General features: G+C 38.0%; 1 protein-coding gene across 1 annotated transcript; it reads right to left on the bottom strand.

Moving 5' to 3' along the window:
* Positions 1-2,797: 2,797 nt before the first annotated feature.
* On the bottom strand, positions 2,798-23,734 carry LOC140199744 (uncharacterized). Its single transcript, XM_072262219.1, has 5 exons — positions 23,667-23,734; positions 22,923-23,261; positions 22,741-22,827; positions 13,996-14,091; positions 2,798-6,114 (listed from the first exon to the last, which is right to left on the bottom strand). Exons 1-5 carry the CDS (start codon positions 23,719-23,721, stop codon positions 5,987-5,989), a joined length of 705 nt encoding a protein of 234 aa, XP_072118320.1. The 5' UTR covers positions 23,722-23,734; the 3' UTR covers positions 2,798-5,986.
* Positions 23,735-23,769: the final 35 nt, after the last annotated feature.

Raw genomic sequence — 23,769 nt, forward strand, 5'->3', positions numbered from 1 at the left:
ATGGCAATTTCAACACACAGGAACTCAAGAGGTTGAGTGTGGTGGACACAGCCACATCCCTCCCTTCTACTGACAGCATCTGCAGGAGACGCTGCATCCAGAAGAGGGCATGACCCCACCATCTGAGTCATGCTCCCTACTTGCTGCCATTGTCAGAGCTCTGAAGGTCCACTCCACCAGGTCCAGAAACAGTTATTTTCCCATATCCATCAGATTCTTGAACCTCCTAAATCAACCCTCACCCTACCTCAAAAATAAACACTACAGGCCACTCTTGCACTACCATGGATGTGGTTTGATTGTATCTCTGTTAATTTTTTTTTGAGCACTCGTACAGTCTTTTTTTCCATTGTAGGTATAATTTTATATATAATTTTCATTTTATGTGTGCCTTTGCTGCAAGCAATTTTTCATTGTACTGGAACTCACTTGTGCACAGGACAATAAACTCAACTCGGCTTGACTTGGAAGTAGTCCTAAAAACTTGTAAAATATGAAATAATTCATAAACGTTATTCATAATTGAGAATATTTGCCATAATAAACTTTCAATGCCTTTTCATTCTTTACATTAATATACAATGCTATCTGTTGCATTCATACACATCAATAGCTCTCATTTGGCACACTGGGTCAACACACTGCTACAATAATAATTAAGAGGCTTCCTCCCATAAGCCAGCCTCTCCCTTTCCAGTAGGAGAAGAGCTCTACACAGTGGTCCTTCCCCACCGAGCCCTTGCAGTGACTGTACCAAGCTTCAATGCCTCCCTCATCAATGCTCCTGTAGCCTGGAGTGTGCTAGTTGGCAGCATTCTTCCACAGACATCTCGATGTGCCAGCAGACCAACAAGTTTTGAGCAGACCAAAGAGTTGACACAACAGCACTTGATGTTTGTGTGTGTCTGTGTGTGTGTTTGTTTGTTTGTTTATTCCTGGGGACTGCCCATATATCAGTTTATGTACTGTATATGCCATTTAGAGTTTTCTCACAGAATTGTTTTGAGGTGAAAACCCGCAAATGGACTCAACTGATGGGACTTTGTTGTTATTCACTGTGGAAATGGTAATTCTAATTTCATGCTCTCACCTTTTTTAATAGGCATACAGTATATTTTGTTTTTCCACAACTCTATATACTTTGGAGACACAATTGACTGCAGCTACAGGAATCCCAAGCAAAAATAAACTGCTGGATGAACTTAGCAGGTCAAGCAACATCTGTAGAGGTAAAGGGATGGTTGACATTTCAGTTTGAGCCCCTACATGAGGATTGACTCAGGCAGAGTCTTGACTCAAAGTGTCTCTATACATGCTGTTTGACCCTCTGAGTTCTTTCAGCAGTTTACTTTTTGCTACATGTATCTCTGTTGGATACAATCATATTGTTAATTTGATCAGATTACAAGATTTAGGAAACAAAACGATACCCCGGGAGAATAAAGCAGATTGTTTTATTTTCTATCCAGTGTAAAAAGGATGTTGGAATCTGGAGGTCTCGGTAGCAGCTACATGTTCCTGAGACTTCTGTCAAAGTACTCTTCAGCTTCTAGCTATGAGATCCTGTTGTATGTATGTCTAAAAACTGGATAATGCAGTATTGCCACGCAATGCAAAACATAGATCAATTTCCACAAAATATAAAAGGAAGTCCTCCATGTCTGTGATACATAATACATGGAAGAGTCCCTATATGTCCTGTGTCTCCCAATGTTTAGCATGACCTCTGTGGATTTTCATTGACTTTTGAGTGGCTATGTGACATATGCCTAAACAGACTTCTTTTGTTTTTGAAGCCTGATCTGGTTCTAAGCATATCTCAGGCCAGTTCTGGGAACCCATCTCTAAGCTACTTACCTGGCTCTCCTTCAGCAGGGCAAAATTTTACAAAGATGGCATATATGTAAATATTCTTAAGCAGGAAGGTGGCATAAGATGAATCAAAGAGTACAAATCATATACACAGCAGTCCCAGAGAAGTTACATTGTGTTTTCTAAGTATAAACTTGAAAGTGTTAACCTCCTCCCTCATCTCCATTCAGGACCCCAAATACTCCTTCCAGGTGATGTAACTCTTCACCTGTGAACCTGTTGGGGTTTCCAATATGGCCTCCTCGACATTGGTAAGGCCCATTGTAAATTGAAGGACTGCCTTATCAAACACCTCTGTTCTACCTGCCTGAAGCAGAATTTCCTGGTGGTCAAACATTTTAATTCCAATTCACATTCTTGTTCCAACATGTCAGTCCATGAACACCTCTTGTGCCACAACGTCCCTCAAGGTGGAGGAGCAACACCTTATATTCCATCTAGGGAGCCTCCTACATGATGGCATGAATATCAATTGCTCTTTCCGGTAAAAAATTTCCCTCTCCTACCTCTCTTCTTCTATTCCCCACTCTGGTCTCTTACCACTTCTCACCTGCCTATCACCTCCCCTTGGTGCCACTCCTCCTTCCCTTTCTTCTATGGTCCACTCTCCTCTCCCAACAAATTCCTTCAACTCCTGCTCTGCACTTCTCCTACCGGCCTTGCTTCATCTGTCACTTTCAAGCTATTCTCTTCCCCTCCACCTACTTTTTTTATTCTGGTGTCTTTCCCCTTACTTTTCAGTCCTAAAGAAGGATCTCAGCCTGAAACATCAACTATCTATTTATTCTATAGATGCTACCTGACCTGCTGAGTTCTTCCGGCACCTTGTGTTTGTGTTGCTTTGGATTTCCAGCATCTGCAAAATTTCTCGTGTTTAAACAGTTTTTATTGTTTAATATATCAACACAAAATATCTGGAGCATGCAGTTTAAAAAAACAGTAAAAAGATAAAAGGCAGTACATTTGTATGTAAATGTTGCTCCATTTTAAATATAAACACAAATTGTTCTACACAGTTGAATACTTTAGTGTGCAAAATGCATTCATTTTCAGCATTGAAACTTTTCATATTATTAGCCATTTTTCATCAATGATTATAAATAACAGCTGTTGTGTTATACATTAATGTTGTGTCAGAGAACTGATTGGTAATTCTTTTTATGAAGCATCAGCATTCAAAAAGAGAAAAGTTATTTTTGTCAACTGAATGGACATCAAAATCTAGACACTTTAATTTAATTGATATATAAATAACATACCTTTCATTTAACAAAAAATACAAAATCAACAGTACTAAAGAAGGAAAATCACAGGAATAGTTTGTATGCCATGGGGTCTTTCCGACATCGGTTAATTTGATACTGGAAGTAAAATATTCAGGACGTTTACTTAATGTCAAAATTGGTCCGTTTCATTGAAATAATTCAATAAAATGTGAACTATCTCTAACTAACTTGTGTTTTAACAATAAAGGGTATCACCTTCAATTCTTGAATTATGTTGCGGTAGAAAACTTACAGGAATCAGAACATCGGTTAATAGATTTGTTCCTTGAAATTGGAGCCTTAGTACTTAACTATGTGGAAGCTTAGTATGTTTATATGAAATTCCTTTGTCATCATCATTGACTGTTTAAGTAACAGGATTAATTGCTTCAGTAATAAAGTAGTTGTGTGTCATCCCATCTCTAGGCCAACCAAGGACTTCTTGGATAGTGTGACTTGAAAAATCTGTTTGAAGGAATAATTGACTAAGGTAGAAATTGAAAGCTGGCATCACCATGATCAACGATCATGGTCCAATTTAACAAATTACTGCACAAGTTAAAATAACGATCAGTAAACCTAATTGATAGAAATGTGTCCTTGATTGTTTGAGCTAAATATGCTGAAATGTTTGTTATACGATCACTTTTAGAGAAATGGAAATGAACCTGGCAATGGAGTACAAACTGCAGCCACTACTACCGTGAATGTTTAAGGCTTAGAGACTGAAGATGTATTTTCACATTCCAGTTAATAATGGATTATAATAATGAAACTCATATGCCTTAAATACTGTACATGCAATGCAGAAACCTTCTGTTACTAAAAATAATCTTTGAAATATTTGAAAATAACATTCACTTAGGATTCTATATGTTAATCACAGATTTGGATTTAAGATTTGCTATTTTTTTCTAAATTCAATGTTTCAATGGTTCCATTTAATAATCAGAGAATGTACTGTATACAGTATACAACTTGAAATTCTTACTCTTCACAGACATCCATGAAAACAGAAGAGAACCCCAAAGAATGAATGGCAGAAAAACTTTAGAAGCTGAAATTCTATCAGTGACCTCCACAAAAGCAACGTTCCTCATCACTTTGTAAGATTAACTGATAAGGTTACTAACCAATTCCCTGCACATCTATTTTCATAGTGAAAATAGATGGGGAAAATATATTGTCCAATGCTAATTCCAAGCCTCCCAACTACAGAGGTAGGCAAATAAGACTGAATGCCCTTGTGTCTGCACTCAACTCAGACGTGTGCAAAGGCAGCCTTCAAAAACTCAAGAGATTCTGCAGATGCTGTAAATCCAGAGTAACACACACACACACAATGGTGGAGGAACTCAGCAGGTCAGGCAGCATCTGTGGAAAGGAATAAAGAGTTGACATTTTGGGCCGATACCTTTCATCAATGCGCATGCTGCCTGCTTAAATGGATGCAAAGTGGTAAACGTGCTAAATTTAACCCCAACCATATCAGGAGATGTTAATTTCAACAGAAGGAACCACCATTTAAACATTCTGCGAGGTCATCCACTTTGGAAGGAAAAATGAAAGAGCAGTTTATTATTTAAATGGTAAAAAAATTGCTGCATACTGCTGTACAGAGGGATTTGGGGGTGCTTGTGCATGAATCACAAAAGATTGGTTTGCAGGTGCAACAGGCTATCAAGAAGGCAAATAGAATTATGGCCTTCATTGCTTAGAGGGATTGAACTTAAGAGTGGGGAGGTGATGCTGTAACCATACAGCGTACTGGTGAGGCCACACCTGGAGTACTGCAAGCGGTTCTGGTCTCCTTACTTGAGAAAGGATATACTGGTTTTGGAGATGGTGTAGAAGGGGTTCACCAGGTTGATTCTAGAGATGAGGGCGTTAGACTATGAGGAGAGATTGAGTCGCCTGGGACTGTACTCACTGGAATTCAGAAGAATGAGAGGAGATCTTATAGAAACATATAAAATTATGAAAGGGATAGGTAAGATAGAGGCAGGAAAGCTGTTTCCTCTGGTAGGTGTGACTAAAACTGAGGGAGTAGATTTAGGACAGAGATGAGGAGGAACTGCTTTTCCCAGAGAGTGGTGAATCTGTGGAATTCTCTGCCCAATGAAGAAGTAGAGGCTACCTTAGTAAATATATTTAAGACAAGGTTGGATAGATTTTTGCATAGTAGGGGAGTTAAAGGTTATGGGGAAAAGGTAGGTAGGTCCATGGCCAGATTAGCCATGATCTTATTGAATGGCAGAGCAGGTGTGACAGGCCAGTTGGCCTACTCCTGCTCCTATTTCTTATGTTTTTAAGTTCTTATTCTCACAGGCAAATTCCTACTATCAACTGCTTAGTCATTTTAACCACTGAATTCCACTTACCGTTGACTCCATGGCAGAATTCAAATTGGATCTGACTGACTCAGTTTCTGTTCTAGGTGGATTTAGGACCAGATTAATTAACCCCAACTGAGTGCGGTTTGATCAGCACCACAAAGGACCAGTTAAAAATGGGTCCATTCAAACAGGCAGCACGTATTACTCTCACAAGCATGGACATTGCTTGTGCAAGTGCTAAAGAGAGTGTGATCTTTTTAGCAGCTGCCTTCATGGCTTACGATGTTGCACACTTGAAAAATATTTTTAATTATGTCTCCTGAGGCCGTGCTGGATCCATGGGAGAGTACAGTGAGGAATGCTGAGCTCACATTTTAGTAGCTTCCATGGCACAGGCCTATGTGAATAACCATAAGAAGATGGATAATAGGAGTGCAGATTTTGGAAGTTCCTTTGTGCACTTTTAAATAACATCAACAAATTCATCAATGACATTTCACAGTAGCTTTCTTCTCAAGTTTGATCCAAAGATGCTGCTTGACATGACTTTCCGTAATTAGCATATGCACCTACGTAAGTTGAATAAACAATCTCTGGAACATTGCTACTTGAGTTCTCATTCCTCTTCACACCTGAACTCTCTGTAATATAAAAAATAACTTTTGTTAAAAAAAAACCATTGCAATCATTCTATTCACAATCTGCACATCTAGGTTATGAAGTAGAAAGCAAGTCAGAATCAGAATCAGAATCAAGTTTATTTTCATCGGCATATGATGTGAAATTTGTTAACTTAGCAGCAGTAGTTCATTGCAATGTATAATCTAGCAGAGAGAAAAAATAATAATAAATAAAATAAAACATAATAAATAAGCAAGTAAATCAATTATGTATATTGAATTGATTATTAAAAATGTGCAAAAACAGAAATACTGTATATTAAAAAAAGTGAGGCAGTGTCCAAAACTTCAATGTCCATTTAGGAATCAGATGGCAGAGGGGAAGAAGCTGTTCCTGAATCGCTGAGTGTGTGCCTTCAGCCTTCTGTACCTCCTACCTGATGGTAACAGTGAGAAAAGGGCATGCCCTGGGTGCTGGACGTCCTTAATAATGGACACCACCTTTCTGAGACACCACACCCTAAAGATTTGTAGGCTAGTACCCAAGGTGGAGCTGACTAGATTTACAACCCTCTGTAGCTTCTTTCGGTCCTGTGCAGTCGCCCCTCCATACCAGACAGTGATGCAGTGATTCACTGTAGAAAATTGGTAATAAAAAGACGGTTTTATAGGAATGGTTATTATCCTTCAACCAGCAGGCTCCTGAACCAATGTGGATAACTTCACTTATCTCTACACTGAACACAACCTATAGACTCATTTGCAAGAACTCTACAACACATATGCTCAGTATTATTTATTTACTTATTAATTAATTATTATTATGTGCTATTTTGTATTTGTACAGTTTGTCTTCTTCTGCACATTGGTTGCTTGTCAGTCTTTGTGTGTGGTTCTTCTTTGATTCTATTGTATTTCTTTATTTGATTGAATGCTTTCAAGAAAATGAATCTCAGGATATACACATACTTTGAGCTTTGAGCATCCATTCTCTTTTTTCAAAATCACATTCGGTACTCTCTGCACAGTGCACTGCACAGGTCACTGTACAGGACTGGAAAAAGCTGCAAAGGGTTGTAAACTCAGCTGGCTGCACCATTGGACATTTTCAAAAGGCAATGCTTCAAAAAGGTAGCACCCATTATAGGGACTCCCACCGTCCAGGACATGACCTCTTTTTATTACCACCATCAGAGAGCAGATACAGGACCCTGAAGATACATACTTTACACTTTAGGAAGAGATTCTTCCCCTCTGTCATCAGAATTCTGAATGGACAATGAACACTATCTCGCTATTTTTGCTATTTTTTGCACTACTTGTATAATTTTTTTTATTTACAGTATATTTCTTATTATAATTTATATAGGATATTTTATGTATTGCACTGTGCTGTTGCTGCAAGACAACAAATTTCACAACGTACTGTACGTCAGTGACAATAAACCTGATTCTGAATTGGATTCTGTCTCCCCGCAACCAAGCAATTGTTCTTTCACCCTCTTTCCATTAACCTTTTCATTGTTTTTTTTGGTAACCTATTCCACGCACCCATTATTATTGACTGTGTTTTCTATGTGTGTAAAGCATTAAGTGAAGCCCCATGTTATTGATCAAGGAAGTATTGCAAAGGTTCATGCATTGCGGCACAGTTTCTAATGTAAATGTTCACTAGATTAATTCCTGAGAGGTAGGCTTTATAGTTTGAGGAGAGATTTACTGAAATGAATTGAATTGACTTTATTACTTACGTCCTTCATAACATGAGGAGCAAAAATCTTTATGTTATGTTTCTGTCTAAATGTGCATTGAGCAATTAATAGTAATATATAATAAATAGTATGTACAACAAGACAGTCAATATAACACAGAAATATAGTTGTGTCAGCATGAATTAATCAGTCTGATGGCCTGGTGGAGCCTTTTGGTCCTGGCTTTTATGCTGCGGACTGAGCCAATGATCTTTAGATTTTACAAGAATGAGAGCTATTCTTACTGAAATATACAACCTCCTTAAGAGGCATGGTAGAATAGACGCAAGGATGGTGTTTCCCCTGGCTGGGCTGTCCAGAACCAGGAGGCACACTTTCAAAATAATAGGCCAGTCATTAAGGACTGAGATGAGAAGACATTTCTTCAGTCGGAGCCTTGCATCATGGTCTGGGATTGAGCCACCAATGCACAGTATCGCAGGAGTCTGTAGAAACTTATAGACTCCGCCAGTTCTATCATGGGCACAACCCTCCCTGTCACCGAGGACATTTTCAAGAGGTGGCATACATCATTAAGGACCCTCACTATCTGGGACACGCCTTCTTCATCTTTTTACTATCAGGGAGGAGGTACAGGTACCTGAAGACCCACACTCATCCTTTCAAGAACAGCTTCTTCTCCCTCCAACATCAGATTTCTGAACAACTCATGAATCCATGAACACTATCTCAACATTCGTCTTTTTCGCTACTTACTTATTTTTGGAACTTATATCAATTTTATATCTTGCATTGTATTGCTGCAGCAAAACAACCAACATTTCACAACATAGGTCAGTGACAATAAACCTGATTCTGATTCTGTGCTGAATCTTCAGAAGTCACTATGCAAGATGGCATGGAATATTCAAGGCAGAGAATGATAGATATTTAGATATTAAAGGATGAAAAGATTACAGAATTAGTGGAAGAAAGTGGTGATCTAGTTAAATAAGAGACAGAATGGTCCGCTCCTTCTTCTATTTCTTGTGTTATGTTGAATTATTTAGTCATGAGAATAGATTTATCAAACATATTCATCAGCATTGCCAAAAACTTGGTCGACGGTAACTCACAGATGGTTCTTCTGAGGAATCTCTGTTATTGTTACATGAGGTAGCATGTGGTGAAGAAAATCCTCCTCTGAGAAAACAGAAAGGACTGGTAAAATGAAATGGTCTGTGGGAACGATGAAGGAGGATGCTCAGATCAACTTGATGGCCAAAGTCAGAATCAGAATCAGAATCCTTTATTATCACCAAGTATGTGGACACAGACAGGGAATTTGATGCCGGTTTTCCTGAGCTCTCGCTGTACACGATCAAAAAGCAAACAAAACAATAGTGCAAATAATCGTGAACTATATACAATGAGGTATACCTGTGTATGTACAGGTGACTTGGTTTATAATAGACTAACATTCAAGTGTTCATAAGACCGATGGCATACGGAAAGAAACTGTTCTTGTACCTATTTGTCCTGGCATACAGTGATCTAAAGCGCCTACCAGAAGGAAGGAGTTGGAACAGGTGATGTCCAGGGTGTGATGGGTCTACAGTAATGCTGCTTGCTCGCTTCCTGACTCTAGATGCATATAAATCCTGGATCGAGGGCAGCTTCACACCAATAATCCTTCCAGCAGCCCTGATGGTTTTTTTTAACTGCTGTTCTAAGTGTCTTCGGTAATAGAGTACTGTGCACATACTGTACTTGGGCATATATACATATATAGCTAGGGTGCCTAGGACAGTACTGTATTTGTCAACATGGAGTGGTGAGTGAGTTTGTAAATCTGACGGGAGCAAAGGATGTTGAGAATGGCAAAGGTGGAACGCTGCAGGAGGTGTGTGGGCCAGGTGGCAGAGAAGGAGTGTGAGGGGCAGGGGGTGGCTCAGGTACAGATTCACCCAGCTCTGAGACACAAAGCAAGGATATTTGATTCCAAGCAATTGGTTTATTAATCATTACAGAGTATCTCTGGTTCTTCCTGTTCCTACCTCTCTCCCATCCCGTTTTCCCAACCATGATTCCTTTCTTCCTGTCCCCTTCCCACTCTGAGACCCATATCAGAATAAGGTTTATCATCACTCGCATATGGCATGATTTTTTTTGTGGCAGCAGTACAGTACAGTGCAATACATAAAATGACTACAGTACTGTTCAAATGTCTTAGGCACCCTAGCTATATTATGTGCCTAAAACAGTTGGCAAAGGCATAAATGTAAAAAATTAATATTATTAGAAACAGTTAATAGACAAATACAACTCAACAGAATTATAAGACCATAAGATATAGGAGCAGAAGTAGGCCATTTGGCCCATTGAGTCTGCTCCAACATTCAATCATGGGCTGATCCAATTCTTCCAGTCATCCCCACTCCCCTGCCTTCTCCCCATACCCTTTGATGCCTTGGCTAATCAAGAACGTATCTATCTCTGCCTTACATACACCCAGTGACTTGGCCTCCACAGCCGCTCACGGCAACAAATTCCACAGATTTACCACCCTTTGACTAAAGTAATCTCTCCGTATCTCTGCTCTAAATGGATGTCCTTCAATCCTGAAGTCGCGCCCTCTTGTCCTAGGCTCCCTTACATTGGGAAATAACTTTGCCATATCTAATCTGTTCAGGCCTTTTAACATTCAGAATGTTTCTATGGGATTCCCCCCTCATTCTCCTAAACTCCAGGGAACATAGCCCAAGAGCTGCCAGACTTTCCTCATAGAGAAACCCTTTCATTCCTGGAATGATTCTTGTGAATCTTCTCTGAACCCTCTCCAATGTCATTATATCCTTTCTAAAATAAGGAGCCCAAAACTTCACACAAGACTCCGAGTGTGGTCTCACGAGGGCCTTATAGAGCCTCAATATCACATTCCTGCTCTTATATTCTATACCTCTAGAAATGAATGCCAAAATTGCATTTGCCTTCTTCACCACCAACTCGACCTGGAGGCTAACCTTTAGGGTATCCTGCACAAAGACTCCCAAGCCCCTTTGCATCTCTGCATTTTGAATTCTCTCCCCACCTAAGTAATAGTCTGCCCCGTTTATTTCTTCCACGAAAGTGCATGACCATACACTTCCCAACATTATATTTCATTTGCCACTTCTTTGCCCATTCCCCTAAACTAACCAAGTCTCTCTGTAGGCTCTCTGTTTCCTCAGCACTACCCGCTCCTCCATCTATCTTTGTATCAGAGACAAATTTAGCCACAAATCCATTAATCCCATAGTCCAAATCATTGACATACATCATAAAAAGCAGTGGTCCCGACACTTAGAAACAAGAATACTTAATTAAAATAAAAAAGAATTCCCAGCTGCGAAATGCAATATGAAATTAGGGACATGCTGTGGGTTAGCAGATACCATCACCTCCACCTCCTGCAACCTTCTACTCTGCCACCAGCCTCACCAAGGTTCAACATGCTTGGCTGAACTTCAAGCTCCATACATTGGAATAGAGTATGCAGCCTGGATGTAAAATTGAATGAGGATAAGGAGTTTTTTCTCTGAGGTAATTTTAATGCTTTTGATTTAAATGTGTATTTTAAAGAGGCTTATTGTTAATTTTTAAATTAAATTTTATATATTACTTGCTTTTATTTTGACTATTTTAAAATGCTTTTGATTTTTTCAGGCCATCGGCTGCAGAGGTCATCTCAAGACCGTCAGGGTAATCTAGTGACCTACAGTTCACTCTGCCTCAGGGGATGGTCGGATGGTCATGCAGGCAAGGTTGTTGACTCAGCTGTAGCTAGAGCTGAGGATCAAGGGTAAGCTTCTGATCTTCAGCGCATTCTGTACTGCCATAGCAGGCATATAAGTCAGGGATGACCTTTTAGTAATTTTATTGGTTATCTAGGAATTACTGGCAACTTCCAATTGCCCATAAATTGAGCAGCTTGCTAAGACACTTAATAATACACCAATTCCGCTTGCCTTGAGTCACGTAAGGTCTAGAGTGGGTGAAGATGCCATATTTTCGGTCACCAAAGGATACTAGTGAACCATGTTCTTTTTTATGAGAATCTAATAACTTTGTGGTCATTACAAAAAAAAAAAATTATTTTCTTTTTAATTTGTTAACCTGTGATGTTAAAATTTAGGTCATTGGATTACTTCGGTAATTGTACTGCTATTGTAAGCTGACACCATGAAAAGGAGGGAATTGACATCTCTCCCCTGAACTATCAGAAGCACAATCCAGACCCATGTTCTAATGCTCATAGAGAAAAATAAGGTCGTCTCTTCCTCTTCTTCTTCTTCTTTTTTGTTTTAAGGCGGTTGGCAACCAGTTTTCAGTGCACTACCGCCACCTGCTAGACTTCTTGTGTTCCAACCAAATATGTCCTGGAGTTCTCTACTTTAGACAATCTAGTTCAGCCTGCAGTTCTCTATCAGCATCAATCTGTAGTTGCAATTCCTCATGAATGCTTAATGAGCTCATTAGATAATGCCGCAAACTGCTATTCTTCCCTAATTTTGTCACATGTTTTCGTGTAGTTGCATTACATCAATTATATTGATTTCATCTACATCACTTGTAAGATTAAAATTGTCTTGTTAAAGAATAGTAATTATTGCACGTTATACTTTTAAAATTCCTGTTTTTCCAAGTCTATCTGCTTTTTCAGGTTTTCCTTTTCTTGGAATAAGGTTGTCTCATGTAACAAATGGTTTCTGTTCCTGCAGATGACGATAAACTGATTTTGCCCAAAAGTCATAAAATGCAAGAAGATCATTTGGTATAGTACACATACCTTGACAATTTTATAATGAAATGAATCAAAAGCACAAAAGACAGCTAAGAACGAACAATTGGGGGGAAAAAGTGAAGTGAGAGAGATAGAGAGAGAGGGGGGAAACTAGTTCTGCCATCTGTATATGTTGGACTTTTATGTTATATGGGTTTGGTTGTGTGCAGGGATTGTCCATATGCTAGGTGTTCATAACCCAGGGATATGCGGTATGAAGTTGGATGAATTTGGAAATGTATATTCCACAAGAGCTTTTTGTAACCGATATCTAATATCGTTTGTAATTCAAAGGCACTTCCAGATTTGAATTTTTTATTGTTTTATTTCATGATTTATTAATCAGGATTGTATCATATATTGGCCACTAAATATTAGATAAGATAACAAAAAGCAACATGACATTTAGTTTTGTGTTACGTTGCCGGAGAACTTGTTCACTGTTTTGTGATTTAATTTGTCTGAAGCTCTGACTCTATTTGCCCACTAGTCTTTACACAGAATTTTCTGCTCATGACTCTGGATAGTAAAAGGCATTAGGATATTAGAGCCAGCTGAATGCTGTTCTAGCCTGAATGCTCCATTTGAGATTGGAGAGCTGGGTGGTGTCTACACCCGCTGCCTCCCTATTCAGCCCTAGTGCAAAGTGACCCAAACAGCAGCTCAACCACAATTCTGGCTAAACTCTCAGTAAACTGTCAGTCAAGATTGAGGGCTCACCTAATCTTCCTACCTTAGATTAACGGCTGAACAGTGGAAACAAAAATTAACATTAGAAAAAGTGAAAAAGAAGTTATGATTCATAAAACATAAGAGATTCTGCAGATGCTGGAAATCCAGAGTAACACATATAAAATTCTAGAGGAACTTAGTAGGTGAGGCAACGTTTATAGAGAGGAATAGACAGTTGGTGCTGAGTTCTGAATAGAGAGTTGATGTTTCAGGCCGAGACTCTTCATCAGGACCGGAAGTGGGGGTGAACCAAGTTATGATTCCTTCCTACTTTCACAAGATTTATTGGAATATGCATATGATAATTAAATGCTTCTGCATCATAATCACAACAGACTCTACAGACACTGGAAATCCAGAGCGACAAATAGAAAATGTTTGAGGAACTTAGTAGGTCAGCCAACACCTGTGGAGAAGAATGGACCATTGGCGCTCAGTCCTGATGAGGGCCTCAGCCCGAGGTGTCGACTGCGGATTCCTCTCCATAGATGCTGCCTGACCTGCTGAGTTCCTCCAGCATTTTGTGTTTAATTTGTTCTCATAATATATGCATAAAATCTTACATAAAAATGAATTTTTAAAAGTTTCTTGCACCATTGATGTGAGTAAATATATTGCCTAAAGAGCACATTATTATGTAATTATGGAAAGACTCACCAGCCTCTGTATTTCGACGCATTCTTCTCCATATGAAGTATATGAGTATAACACAGATTACAGTTATTCCAAGCGTACTGGCACCAATGACAATGGCTATGGGGAGAAATAAAAAGCAAGGTCAATGCGAAGAAAACTAATAAGTTGCCTCAAAGTCATTTAGAGGTATGTTTTATTACTAAATCTGAAACTTCTGCAATGCTTTTCCAGCAAATGATACAAAATTTAAGTATTTCAAGTTTCAGGGGTCCTATCAAATAACATCTAAGGAACTGAGTGATCTAAAGTGGGGCAGTTTTAAAATAGCATCCAACTGTCAAAATGAGAGTTATGTGTGAAGAGGGTTAGGAAATGTTTCTTCTCATTTAAAGACAGCAATGCGTTTTTGTATTTTCTGTAACAATAATAGACAAACGCTGGTGTTTTTTTTGTCCTTGAGAAATGTTGTGGTAAAGAAAATAAATTAAAATAATTTCACTGAAGCAATACTAATAGTACCCATGAATTTGTGAACCCTGAAACCATATTTTTAGATGGTTTTCATTAATTTGATCATGCCAAGACTAGAAAACCATAAGATACAAGAAAAGGGGAAGACAATTCAGCCTATTAAATCTCTGTTACAATTTTAAAAAGATTATTAATGGTCTGACATTCCATAAGTTCTTTTTCCTATCCTTTCCATAATCCTTGATTTTTTTTTACTGATTAAAAGACAATTTATCTCAGCCATAAATATACAAAGGATTCTGCCCCCATAGTTCTCTACGGTTAGAATTTCCAAAGAGTCACAGTATGCTGAGAGGAGCAATTCTTCCTCATCGCTCTTCAACGGACATCACCTTTTTCTGAGACCATGCCCTTTTTCTATATATACCCATGAGAAAAAAACATCCTCTCAACACTTATGTTGCCTGGCTCACTAAGAATCTTATTTTTCAATGTGATTGCATCAAATTCTTCTAAATTGCATTGGAGTCAAACCTATCTAATTTATAGGATAATTCCTCCATATCCTCAATTATCCAAGTGAACCATCTCTGAATTGCCCCCATTTAATAAAAATTTCCCCAGGAAGGGGAACAAAAATATTGCAGTGCTCTAAATCTGGGTTCATGAGGACACTGTACAGTTGCAATAGGACTTCACTATTTTATTCTCCAAATCCTTTTGGAAATGAAGGGCTACATTCCATTAGCCTTTCAATTAGCTCATTCCATTAACATCCCATTCCATTACCTGCTGTCCTTGTGCGGTAAATTTATTTGTTTCTTGCCCAAAGACCCCAAATCCCTTTTATGCTATAGTTTTTTGCAGTTTTTCTCCATAACCTGTTCTTCTTTTCATTTTTTCGCGGATTATGCTTAATTTGTCAATTTTTTTCTCACTTACTTATCAATATCTGTCTGTAAATATTGTATGTTTCTTGTAAATTACCTTCATATCTATTTCAGTGTTGTGTCCAAATTTAACCACCATAACTCTCTTCCTTCCTGCAAGCCGTTAATATATAAATGGTTAAGGTCCTAAAATGTTTCACTTTGAATCCTTAGTCGACACAGGTTGGAAACTGAAAATGATTCCTTTATCCTTACTCAATTTATTTACTAAATACATAGTCCTCTATCCATATTAATGTGTTACCTCCAACATAATCCTCTGACAGAACCTTTAGTAAGTCTCACATCAAATGCTTTCTTGAAATCCGAATATAATTACAAGTTCACACAAGTCCAAATGCTGTTCCCTTCCATCCACCCTGTCAAGATTTCTTCAGAAAGCTCAAATAAATTTGTGACACAACTTCCCCCTCAAGAAATGATGCTGATTAATTTGATTGATTTAATTATGATTTTCTAAATGTGCTGCTCTCAGTTTCTTTGTAATTGATTCTAACAATTTCCCAGTCATAGGTATTATGCCACTCAGCCTATTGTTAGCCTCCTTTTGGAATAGGGTTGTCACATTAGCAGTTTTCTAGTCCTCTGGCACTTTTTCAGAATCTAAGGATTTTTGGAAACATAGAAACATAGAAAACCTACAGCACAATACAGGCCCTTCGGCCTACAAAGCTGTACCAAACATGTCCTTACCTTAGAACTACGTAGGCTTACTCATAGCCCTCTATTTTTCTAAGCTCCATGTAGCCATCCAGGAGTCTCTTAAAAGGCCGTATCATTTCAGCCTTCACCACCGCCACTGGCAGCCCATTCCACGCACTCACCACTCTCTGAATATAGCAAATATATCTACCAACTCAATAGCCACTACTGTTAAGGATATTAGGATGTATGGGACCTGGTCCAGTAGACTTATAAGCTTTTGGTTCTTTAGTTTGCCTAATACTATTTCTCTTGTGACTCTTGTAATTCTTCTCTAGCATTATTCAGTATTAATGAGATGTTCATGGCATCAGATATGCAAAGGAGTTGCCAGTAAGTTTACATTGATATAAATATTAACACAAAAATGATAGTCCATTGAACATAGTACAGTATGTATGGCCCAGTATGTTGTGCCGACCTTTTAAACTTACCTAAAATCAATCGAACCCTTTCCATGTACTTGTCTAAAAATCTCTTAAATCACCCAAATGTATCTGCCTCTACCACCAGCTCTAACAATGTGTTGCCACTCTCTGTGTAAAAAAAAACTTACCTCTGACATCCCCCCCCACCCCATACTTTCCTCTAATCACCTTAAAATTATATCTCCCCTTATGAGCCATTGCTGCCCTAGGAAAAAGATGTTGACTGGCCATTTCGTCTTTCACTCCAAAGAGAAAAACCCTAACTAATTCCGTCTTACCTATAAGTCATGCTCTCTAATCCAGAGAGGTAAAACTCCTCTGCACCCTCTCTAAAGCTTTCACATCCTTCCTATAACGAAGTGACCAGAATTGAACACAATACTCCAAGAATAGTCTAACCAGAGTTTTATAGAACTGCAACATTACCTCATGGCTCTTGAACACAATCTCTCAACTAATAGTCTAATTATCCTTGACAGTATGAAAGCCCTTGCTGCAATCATTTGGAAGAATATTTTCTGTAATTTTAATGAGATCGTCTGCATGAATGTTTTGACATAAAAGGACCCTGCTCTTTTATTTAAACTGTTCAAAATTTACAATTTATAATTGCCTTTTGAGGTGCCTTCCTAGCTATTGAAACCAATTGCCTTTCTATGGCTCGCCATATGTTTCATATAAAGATATATTATATCTATATAGTTTATAAATTTAATTTTGAATGATACTTTTCAGTCATTAATGGGTTAGAATATCAAAAAAATGTGAACAACCTTTCCAAAATATCAAAAGAGCTTCTCAAAACACTGATAATTATAGTTATATAATCTTACAGGTAGGTTCTAGTTTTGTTCTGACGAAGGGTCTCGGCCTGAAACATCGACTCTTTATTCCTCTCCATAGATGCTGCCTGACCTGCTGAATTCCTCCAGAATTTTGTGTGTTACTTTCTATATAATTATCCTTAATTTTCTGTACTATTGGGGAATTCCTCTGCTATACTTCACCTGTTTACCTCAACAAAATGCTAAGGCGAACAGAAATAGAACAGAACATACCATCCCAATATGGTTCCGTATTGAAGGAAAGAATGGAGCAGTGATAAAATCCATTTTTACTTTGGATAAAAATTACATTCAAAAATTGTTGGATCAGAAGATTATTTGAAGCTACCTTCTATTACTTTTAATGGGGTTTCTAAAAGGATAGTTACAAGAACTGTCTACATTTTGACATTTACTTTCAACAGAGGATGAACATTATTTTATTTGCATATCTCTGTTGATACTGTATACACATAGATACGCTAGGGACCCCCAGAAGGGAAAAGACGTTTTATCAAACGTTGGCCGAACATTGTAAAATTCAGAACAATATCAAGATGAATTTTAAAATTTTGTATTATTATTTGGCTTAAAATAAAGACTTTCATCCAAATTTCTCCTAATGGAAATTTATTTCTAAGCTTATATTTATCTTATTTTTTTTAAGAGAGACAGCACAGAATAAACCCTTCTGGTCCTTCAAACCATGCCACCCAGCAAACCCCAACAACTCTGATTTAAGCCTAACCTAATCAGGGGGCAATTTACAAAAACCTACTCAGTACATCTTTGGACAGTGGGAGAAAACCTGAGCACCTGGAGAAAATCCATATATTGCACGGGGAGGACTTAATGACTCCTTACAGAGGACACGCGATTGAACTCTAAACGATTGACACCTCGAGCTGTAGTAGTGTCACTCCAACTTCTACGCTACTGTGGTGCCCCATGAATCACTTCTTGTCTGACTATGTTGACTTACCTTAAAATAATATTTGGGAGTTATATGAAAGCCAAGAGGGTCTTGACAGAGGAGTTATAAAGACAAAAACTGTGTTTCTGTCAGTGAGAATTCAAAGATATAGATTGCCTGGGCAGTTGTGCAGAAAAGTGGCAAATTGGATTTAATCTGGGAAATGAGTTAACCATTGTTGGAGGCTTTATGACACAAGGAAATTGACAATAAATGGGAAGACATTGAGTAATGTGGAGGAATCATCCTATCTTGGAGAAGTACCAGAGGATTTTGGAGTATATGTTCACAGATCTTTATAGGTAACAGGTTGGTTGGGCAAATAGGATACTTTATAGGCAGGAAAGGTGAAGAAGGAATAGGGGAAAGCACAATGGGTAGTAGAAGGAGGCGGAACCAAGAGGGAGGTGATAGGCAGCTGGGGGGGGGGGCAGAGTGAAACTGGGATGGGGGATGGGAGGGGGAGGGAATTACCGGAAGTTGGAAAATTCAATGTTCATGCCCAGGGGCTGGAGACTACCCAGCCTATCCCTTCCCTGCTTCTCCTCCCCCACCCCTTGATCTTTCCCCTTACTGGTTTTTCACCTGGCACCTACCTGCCTTCTCCTTCCCTCCCTTCCCCCCACCTTCTTTATAGTGCTCCTGCCCCCTCCCTCTTCAGTCTTGATGAAGGGTCTTGGCCCGAAACGTTGACTGTTCGTTTCCACGGATGCTGCCCCAACTGCTGAGTTCCTCCAGAGTTTTGTGAGTGTTGCTTTGACCCCAGCATTTGCAGAGTATCTTGTGCTTGAGAAGGAAGACTTAACCGATGTGCATATGATTATGAGAGGTCTTGGTGTGTTAGATGGGAAGTGTTCTGATAAGGGTCTTGGCCCAAAATGTTGACAATTTATTCATTTCCATGTGTTCCGCCAGCCTTTTGTGCATGTTGCTGTGGATTTCCAGCATCTGCACAATCTCTTGGGAAGGCTTATCCCATTAGCAGAAAGTTGAAAAAGTAGATATAGATTTTTAAGTTACTTGATGAAAGACAGGGAGGAAATAAGAAGTGAAAATGCAAGCAAAGGTTGGGCCTCATTGCTGAAAAAGTAGTAGGGGCAGAAACCCTCTCTGGTTTTAAAAATACTGGGATTTGCTCCTGAAAAGGCATGACCTGCAGACCTACAGATCTGATGCTGAAAGGTGGGATTAGACGGCATAGGCAAGATGACTGAATCGTCTCATGTGTTTTACATTTTCTATCATCTCTATCTTTGTTGTCAAAAACAGTTATTATAGAGGTTTAGCCTTCTCTAAATTGTCCACTACTGTCAATTTGTTTGTGTCAATATACCATATATATTTTTCAGGGTATGTAGCTCAGCTAATGTAACCAACATCTGTTTTTTAAATTTTAGAAATATTTTTAAAGATATTTCTATATTTTTAGTGGAATAATTATCAATTAAAAAACAATAATCATTTCCATTGAACTAACAGTGCTAATGTCAAAGCAAAACTTGGAATCATAACTAGCACCTACCAAATGATTTGAATCTTACATAGAGAAATCTTGCTTGTTCAATAGTATTTATTCAATAACAAATGCCACAAAATGCTGGCACTTATTTTACTACTTTATACAGAAAAAGCACACTGATATTAGAAATCAAACATGTGGTTACCAAATCATGTGATTTCATATACTGAGTTGCTAAAACATGTTGCCTGAATCACCAAAGTGCTATTTTCCATCCATACAATGACTGAGTGCACTTTCAAAAATAAATTAGTAATATTTTCCCTTGATATAATATTTGCAGCCATCATCCCACTCATCTAAACTTAATAAATTCAGTATTTGACAGAATAACACACACAAAATGCTGGAAGAACTTAGCAGGTCAGACAACATATATGGGACAGGAATAAAATCAGTTGCATTTTGGCTGAGACTTTATCAGGACTGGAAAGGAAGGGGAAAGAATCTAGAAGTGTGGGAGAATTATTTTGAGTTTATAATACAGATTAATCACTTAGAAAATGTGTAGCTCCTGTGGTTGCTTGTTGGGTTGAGTTGTTCTCCGATCTTGGCACTGCAGTTGCAAACGTTCTGTCCCCAAACAAGGAGATATCATCAATGTGCTGTTAATTAGCAGTGCACTGATGATATTTCCACATATGGTGATGAAACATTTGCAAGTGGTATGCCAAGATCAAGAACAACTCAACCCAGCAGATGAATCAGGCTGAACAAAATGAGGGGGAAAAGCTCGAGGAACTGAATGGCCAACTCCCATTCCAGAGCTCCTGCATCAGCTGTGTGAAGTTATTGTTGCTTCGGCCACGATTCTGTGTCTGTTAATATAGCACAAGTCAGAGGTGTCTATTTTACATAAAGTCAACAACTTTTAACTTTTCTGACATCATTAGCAGGAAGTATTATGCTGAAAATAATAAAAGCAGAAAATCCTGGAAACCATCAACAGCTCAGGCTTTTTTTTATTTATTTATTTATCTATCTATCTATCTATCTATCTATCTATCTATTTATTTATTTATTTATCTACCTACCTATTTATTTATTTATTTATTTATTTATGGAGATACAATGTGGAATAGGCCCTTCTGGTCCTTCAAGCTGCTTCAGCCAGCAATCACCCAATCACCCAATTTAATCCATCATGGGACAAGTTACAATGACCAATAAACCTACCAACTATTCTTTGGAATGTGGGAGGAAACTGGAGCACCTGGAGAAAACACACCTAGTCACGGGAAGAACGTACAAACTCTCTACAGACAGTGGCGGGAATTGAAGCTGGGTTGCCTGTACTGTAAAGTGTTGTGCTAACCTTTGTGTTACCATGCCACCCCGCTCATTTTACTTCATATTAGCAACATGTACAATTTTTTTGATTATCACAAAAGGTGTGTCACTTCAAACGTATCAGAAAGTCAATCTTACCACGGTGCCCCAAACTTTCTAGAAGCTAGCTGGTGGAAGTAAAATTAGTAGTTGATGTACTTTGAATTTATAACCTGACATGACAGGGAAGTTCATTAATAAAATATACATTGTTCAGATAAACACTTAAAATCTTAAACAGGCTTTCCTCATGAAATATTCATCTTTGTTTGTAGCTATTTAAGATTAATTGCTTTGTTTATTTATTTTTTGATGTTATTGCCACATTCTGTTTATTGATCTGAAATCTGATGTAAATTATAGGAAAGGCATTGATGTGTTGCTGTGAGAAAATTGTCTCACAATGGTGTTGACTCACAATGGCTGTAGCAGGAAAGCAGGTACAATAGAACTTTGTCCAAACAAATTTAACTGATTTTGTTAATCAGTACATTATCAATGAAAAAAATATATAAACATGTTATATACAATGTCTCATTTTATGTAATTTTTCTCATAGCTCCACAAATATTTCTTCAACTATATATTGAAATTCTTTTGAAAATTGCTTTAGGTTATGTTTCCACCATTCTTTCATGCTATGAATGCAATATCGACAATTATTAATGAAATGTATTAATATAAATATTGATATTAACAATAGTGATAATCTGGAATGCATAGAGTGAAATAAAAGCAGAAGCAGAACCTCAAGCAACTTTCAAAGGATTTTGATATGTACTTGAAAAAGAATTGTTCATAGTACTGTAAGAAAAGGGCAGATCAAAGGGGTGTCAATTAGCACAGGTATGTTGATATGAAGGCCCTTTTTTACATTATTTTCATTAAAACTGCACACCGCCAATACTGATTTCACTCTTCTTTGACCTAACTCTAACTGTAAAATTGTACACTCTTGTTGCTTTATCCTAACAAATAATATTTTCATAATTCTAAACCTTAATTAAACCATCTCTTAAATATATAAAACCTAAAAACCATAAGATAGAGGAGCAGAATTTGGCCATTTGGCCCATCGAGTCTGCTCTGCCATTTCATCATGGCCGTTTCATTTTCCCTCTGAGCCCCAAATCTCCTGCCTTCTCCCAGTATCCCTTTATGCCCTGACTGAGCAAGAATCTATCACCCCCTGCCTTAAATATACCCAATGACTTAGCCTGCACAGCCGCCTGTGGCAATGAATTCCACAAATTCACCAATCTCTGGCTAAAGAAATTCTTCCTCATCTTCATTCTAAAAGGTTGCCCCTCTATTCTGAGGCTGTGTCCTCTGGTCTTAGACTCTCCCACCATAGGAAACATCCTCGCCACATCCACTCTATAAAAGCCTTTCAACATTTGATAGGTTTCAATGAGGTCACCCGTCATTCTTACAAATTCCAGTGAGTAGAGGCCCGCAGCCGTCAAATGCTCTGCATATGACAATCCTTATGTACATATAATCTTAGTTCAGTGTCTTTCAAACTTTACCCCTGATCAGTTAGATTGAATAATTGGCGTTAAAAACTTACCAGTGAATTTCCAACCTTTTTTGACCTCAGTACTTGTTATATTTTCTTCATGGTTAATCTGTTCATCATTAGGATCATTTGTTTTGGCTTTTAAAATAGGATATAGAAGTCTGTTACTAGGAGTGTCCAGGTAAAACAGAATGTTTTAAAAATGTTATTCCCAACATATCCGAAGAACTTACCAATTACAAACAACCGTTTTTTTATTGTCACTTGCTTCCCTGTAGTGTTCTCTACCAATGTCAGAGTGTAGTATCCTGTATCATTCTGTCGAATGTTAGTTAATACAAAGGAACAGCCTTCAAAATTTTTCACTCGTCCTTTGTAACTTGGAAAGATAGTGTGCTCTCGTACGCCAAACGGAAACATTATGATACTATGTTCGCTTTTTCCACTTTTCTTCCATTCTATTGATTGATTCAGAAAAGGGGTACAGTTTACAAAAAATAGTGCTTCTCCTCCAATGGTGGCATTGATTATGTCTTCCGCTTCGGCGTTCTCTGATGGAGACACAATCTGACCTGCAAAGAAAACCAGAAATGCAAAGCACTGGCTGTGATTTAATCTGATTAAAGGGTCAGGGTGATTAATTATGCAAAAGATACAATCAAAAATACCAGACTTTGCCTTTGTCAATACCGAGTACAGTGTTTGTATCACATCAGATAGAATGTTAAAGCTAGGTAAAAGATTATGGCTGGACAAAACATATACAACATCCTTTCTAACAACAGAATTCAGATCATAACACTATGTTGTGAGAAGAGAATTCTCCCTAATTCCCCTTAGATTCTTTTGTCAATTATATTCAATTAGTATTCTTTCACTATCTGCAGTTTCTTCTTGTCTCGAAAATCCTTCATCATTTTCCCCCAAAATATCTTCTTTAATGAAAACAAATTCAGAGAAACAAATTGATAACTTACTTTTAACAAAAAAGATGCATAGCTTGAGCATTACAACGTTAATTATATAAGTCATGCTGCCGTGATCACACTGGTGTTCTGAAACAAAAAAAATCGATGCTAG

Source organism: Mobula birostris, chromosome 6, assembly GCF_030028105.1.
Source record: "Mobula birostris isolate sMobBir1 chromosome 6, sMobBir1.hap1, whole genome shotgun sequence".
NCBI classification, from domain to species: Eukaryota; Metazoa; Chordata; class Chondrichthyes; order Myliobatiformes; family Myliobatidae; genus Mobula; species Mobula birostris.

Bases quoted from the DNA above. Each gene is read 5' to 3' on its own strand.
- LOC140199744 (XM_072262219.1), bottom strand. From the start codon at position 23,721: ATGACTTATATAATTAACGTTGTAATGCTCAAGCTATGCATCTTTTTT. The intron at 23,262-23,666 runs GTAAGTTATCAA...TTTTCTTTGCAG, and splicing joins ATGCATCTTTTTTGTTAAAA to GTCAGATTGTGTCTCCATCA. The intron at 6,115-13,995 runs GTGAGTCTTTCC...TTTATATTACAG, and splicing joins GCGTCGAAATACAGAGGCTG to AGAGTTCAGGTGTGAAGAGG.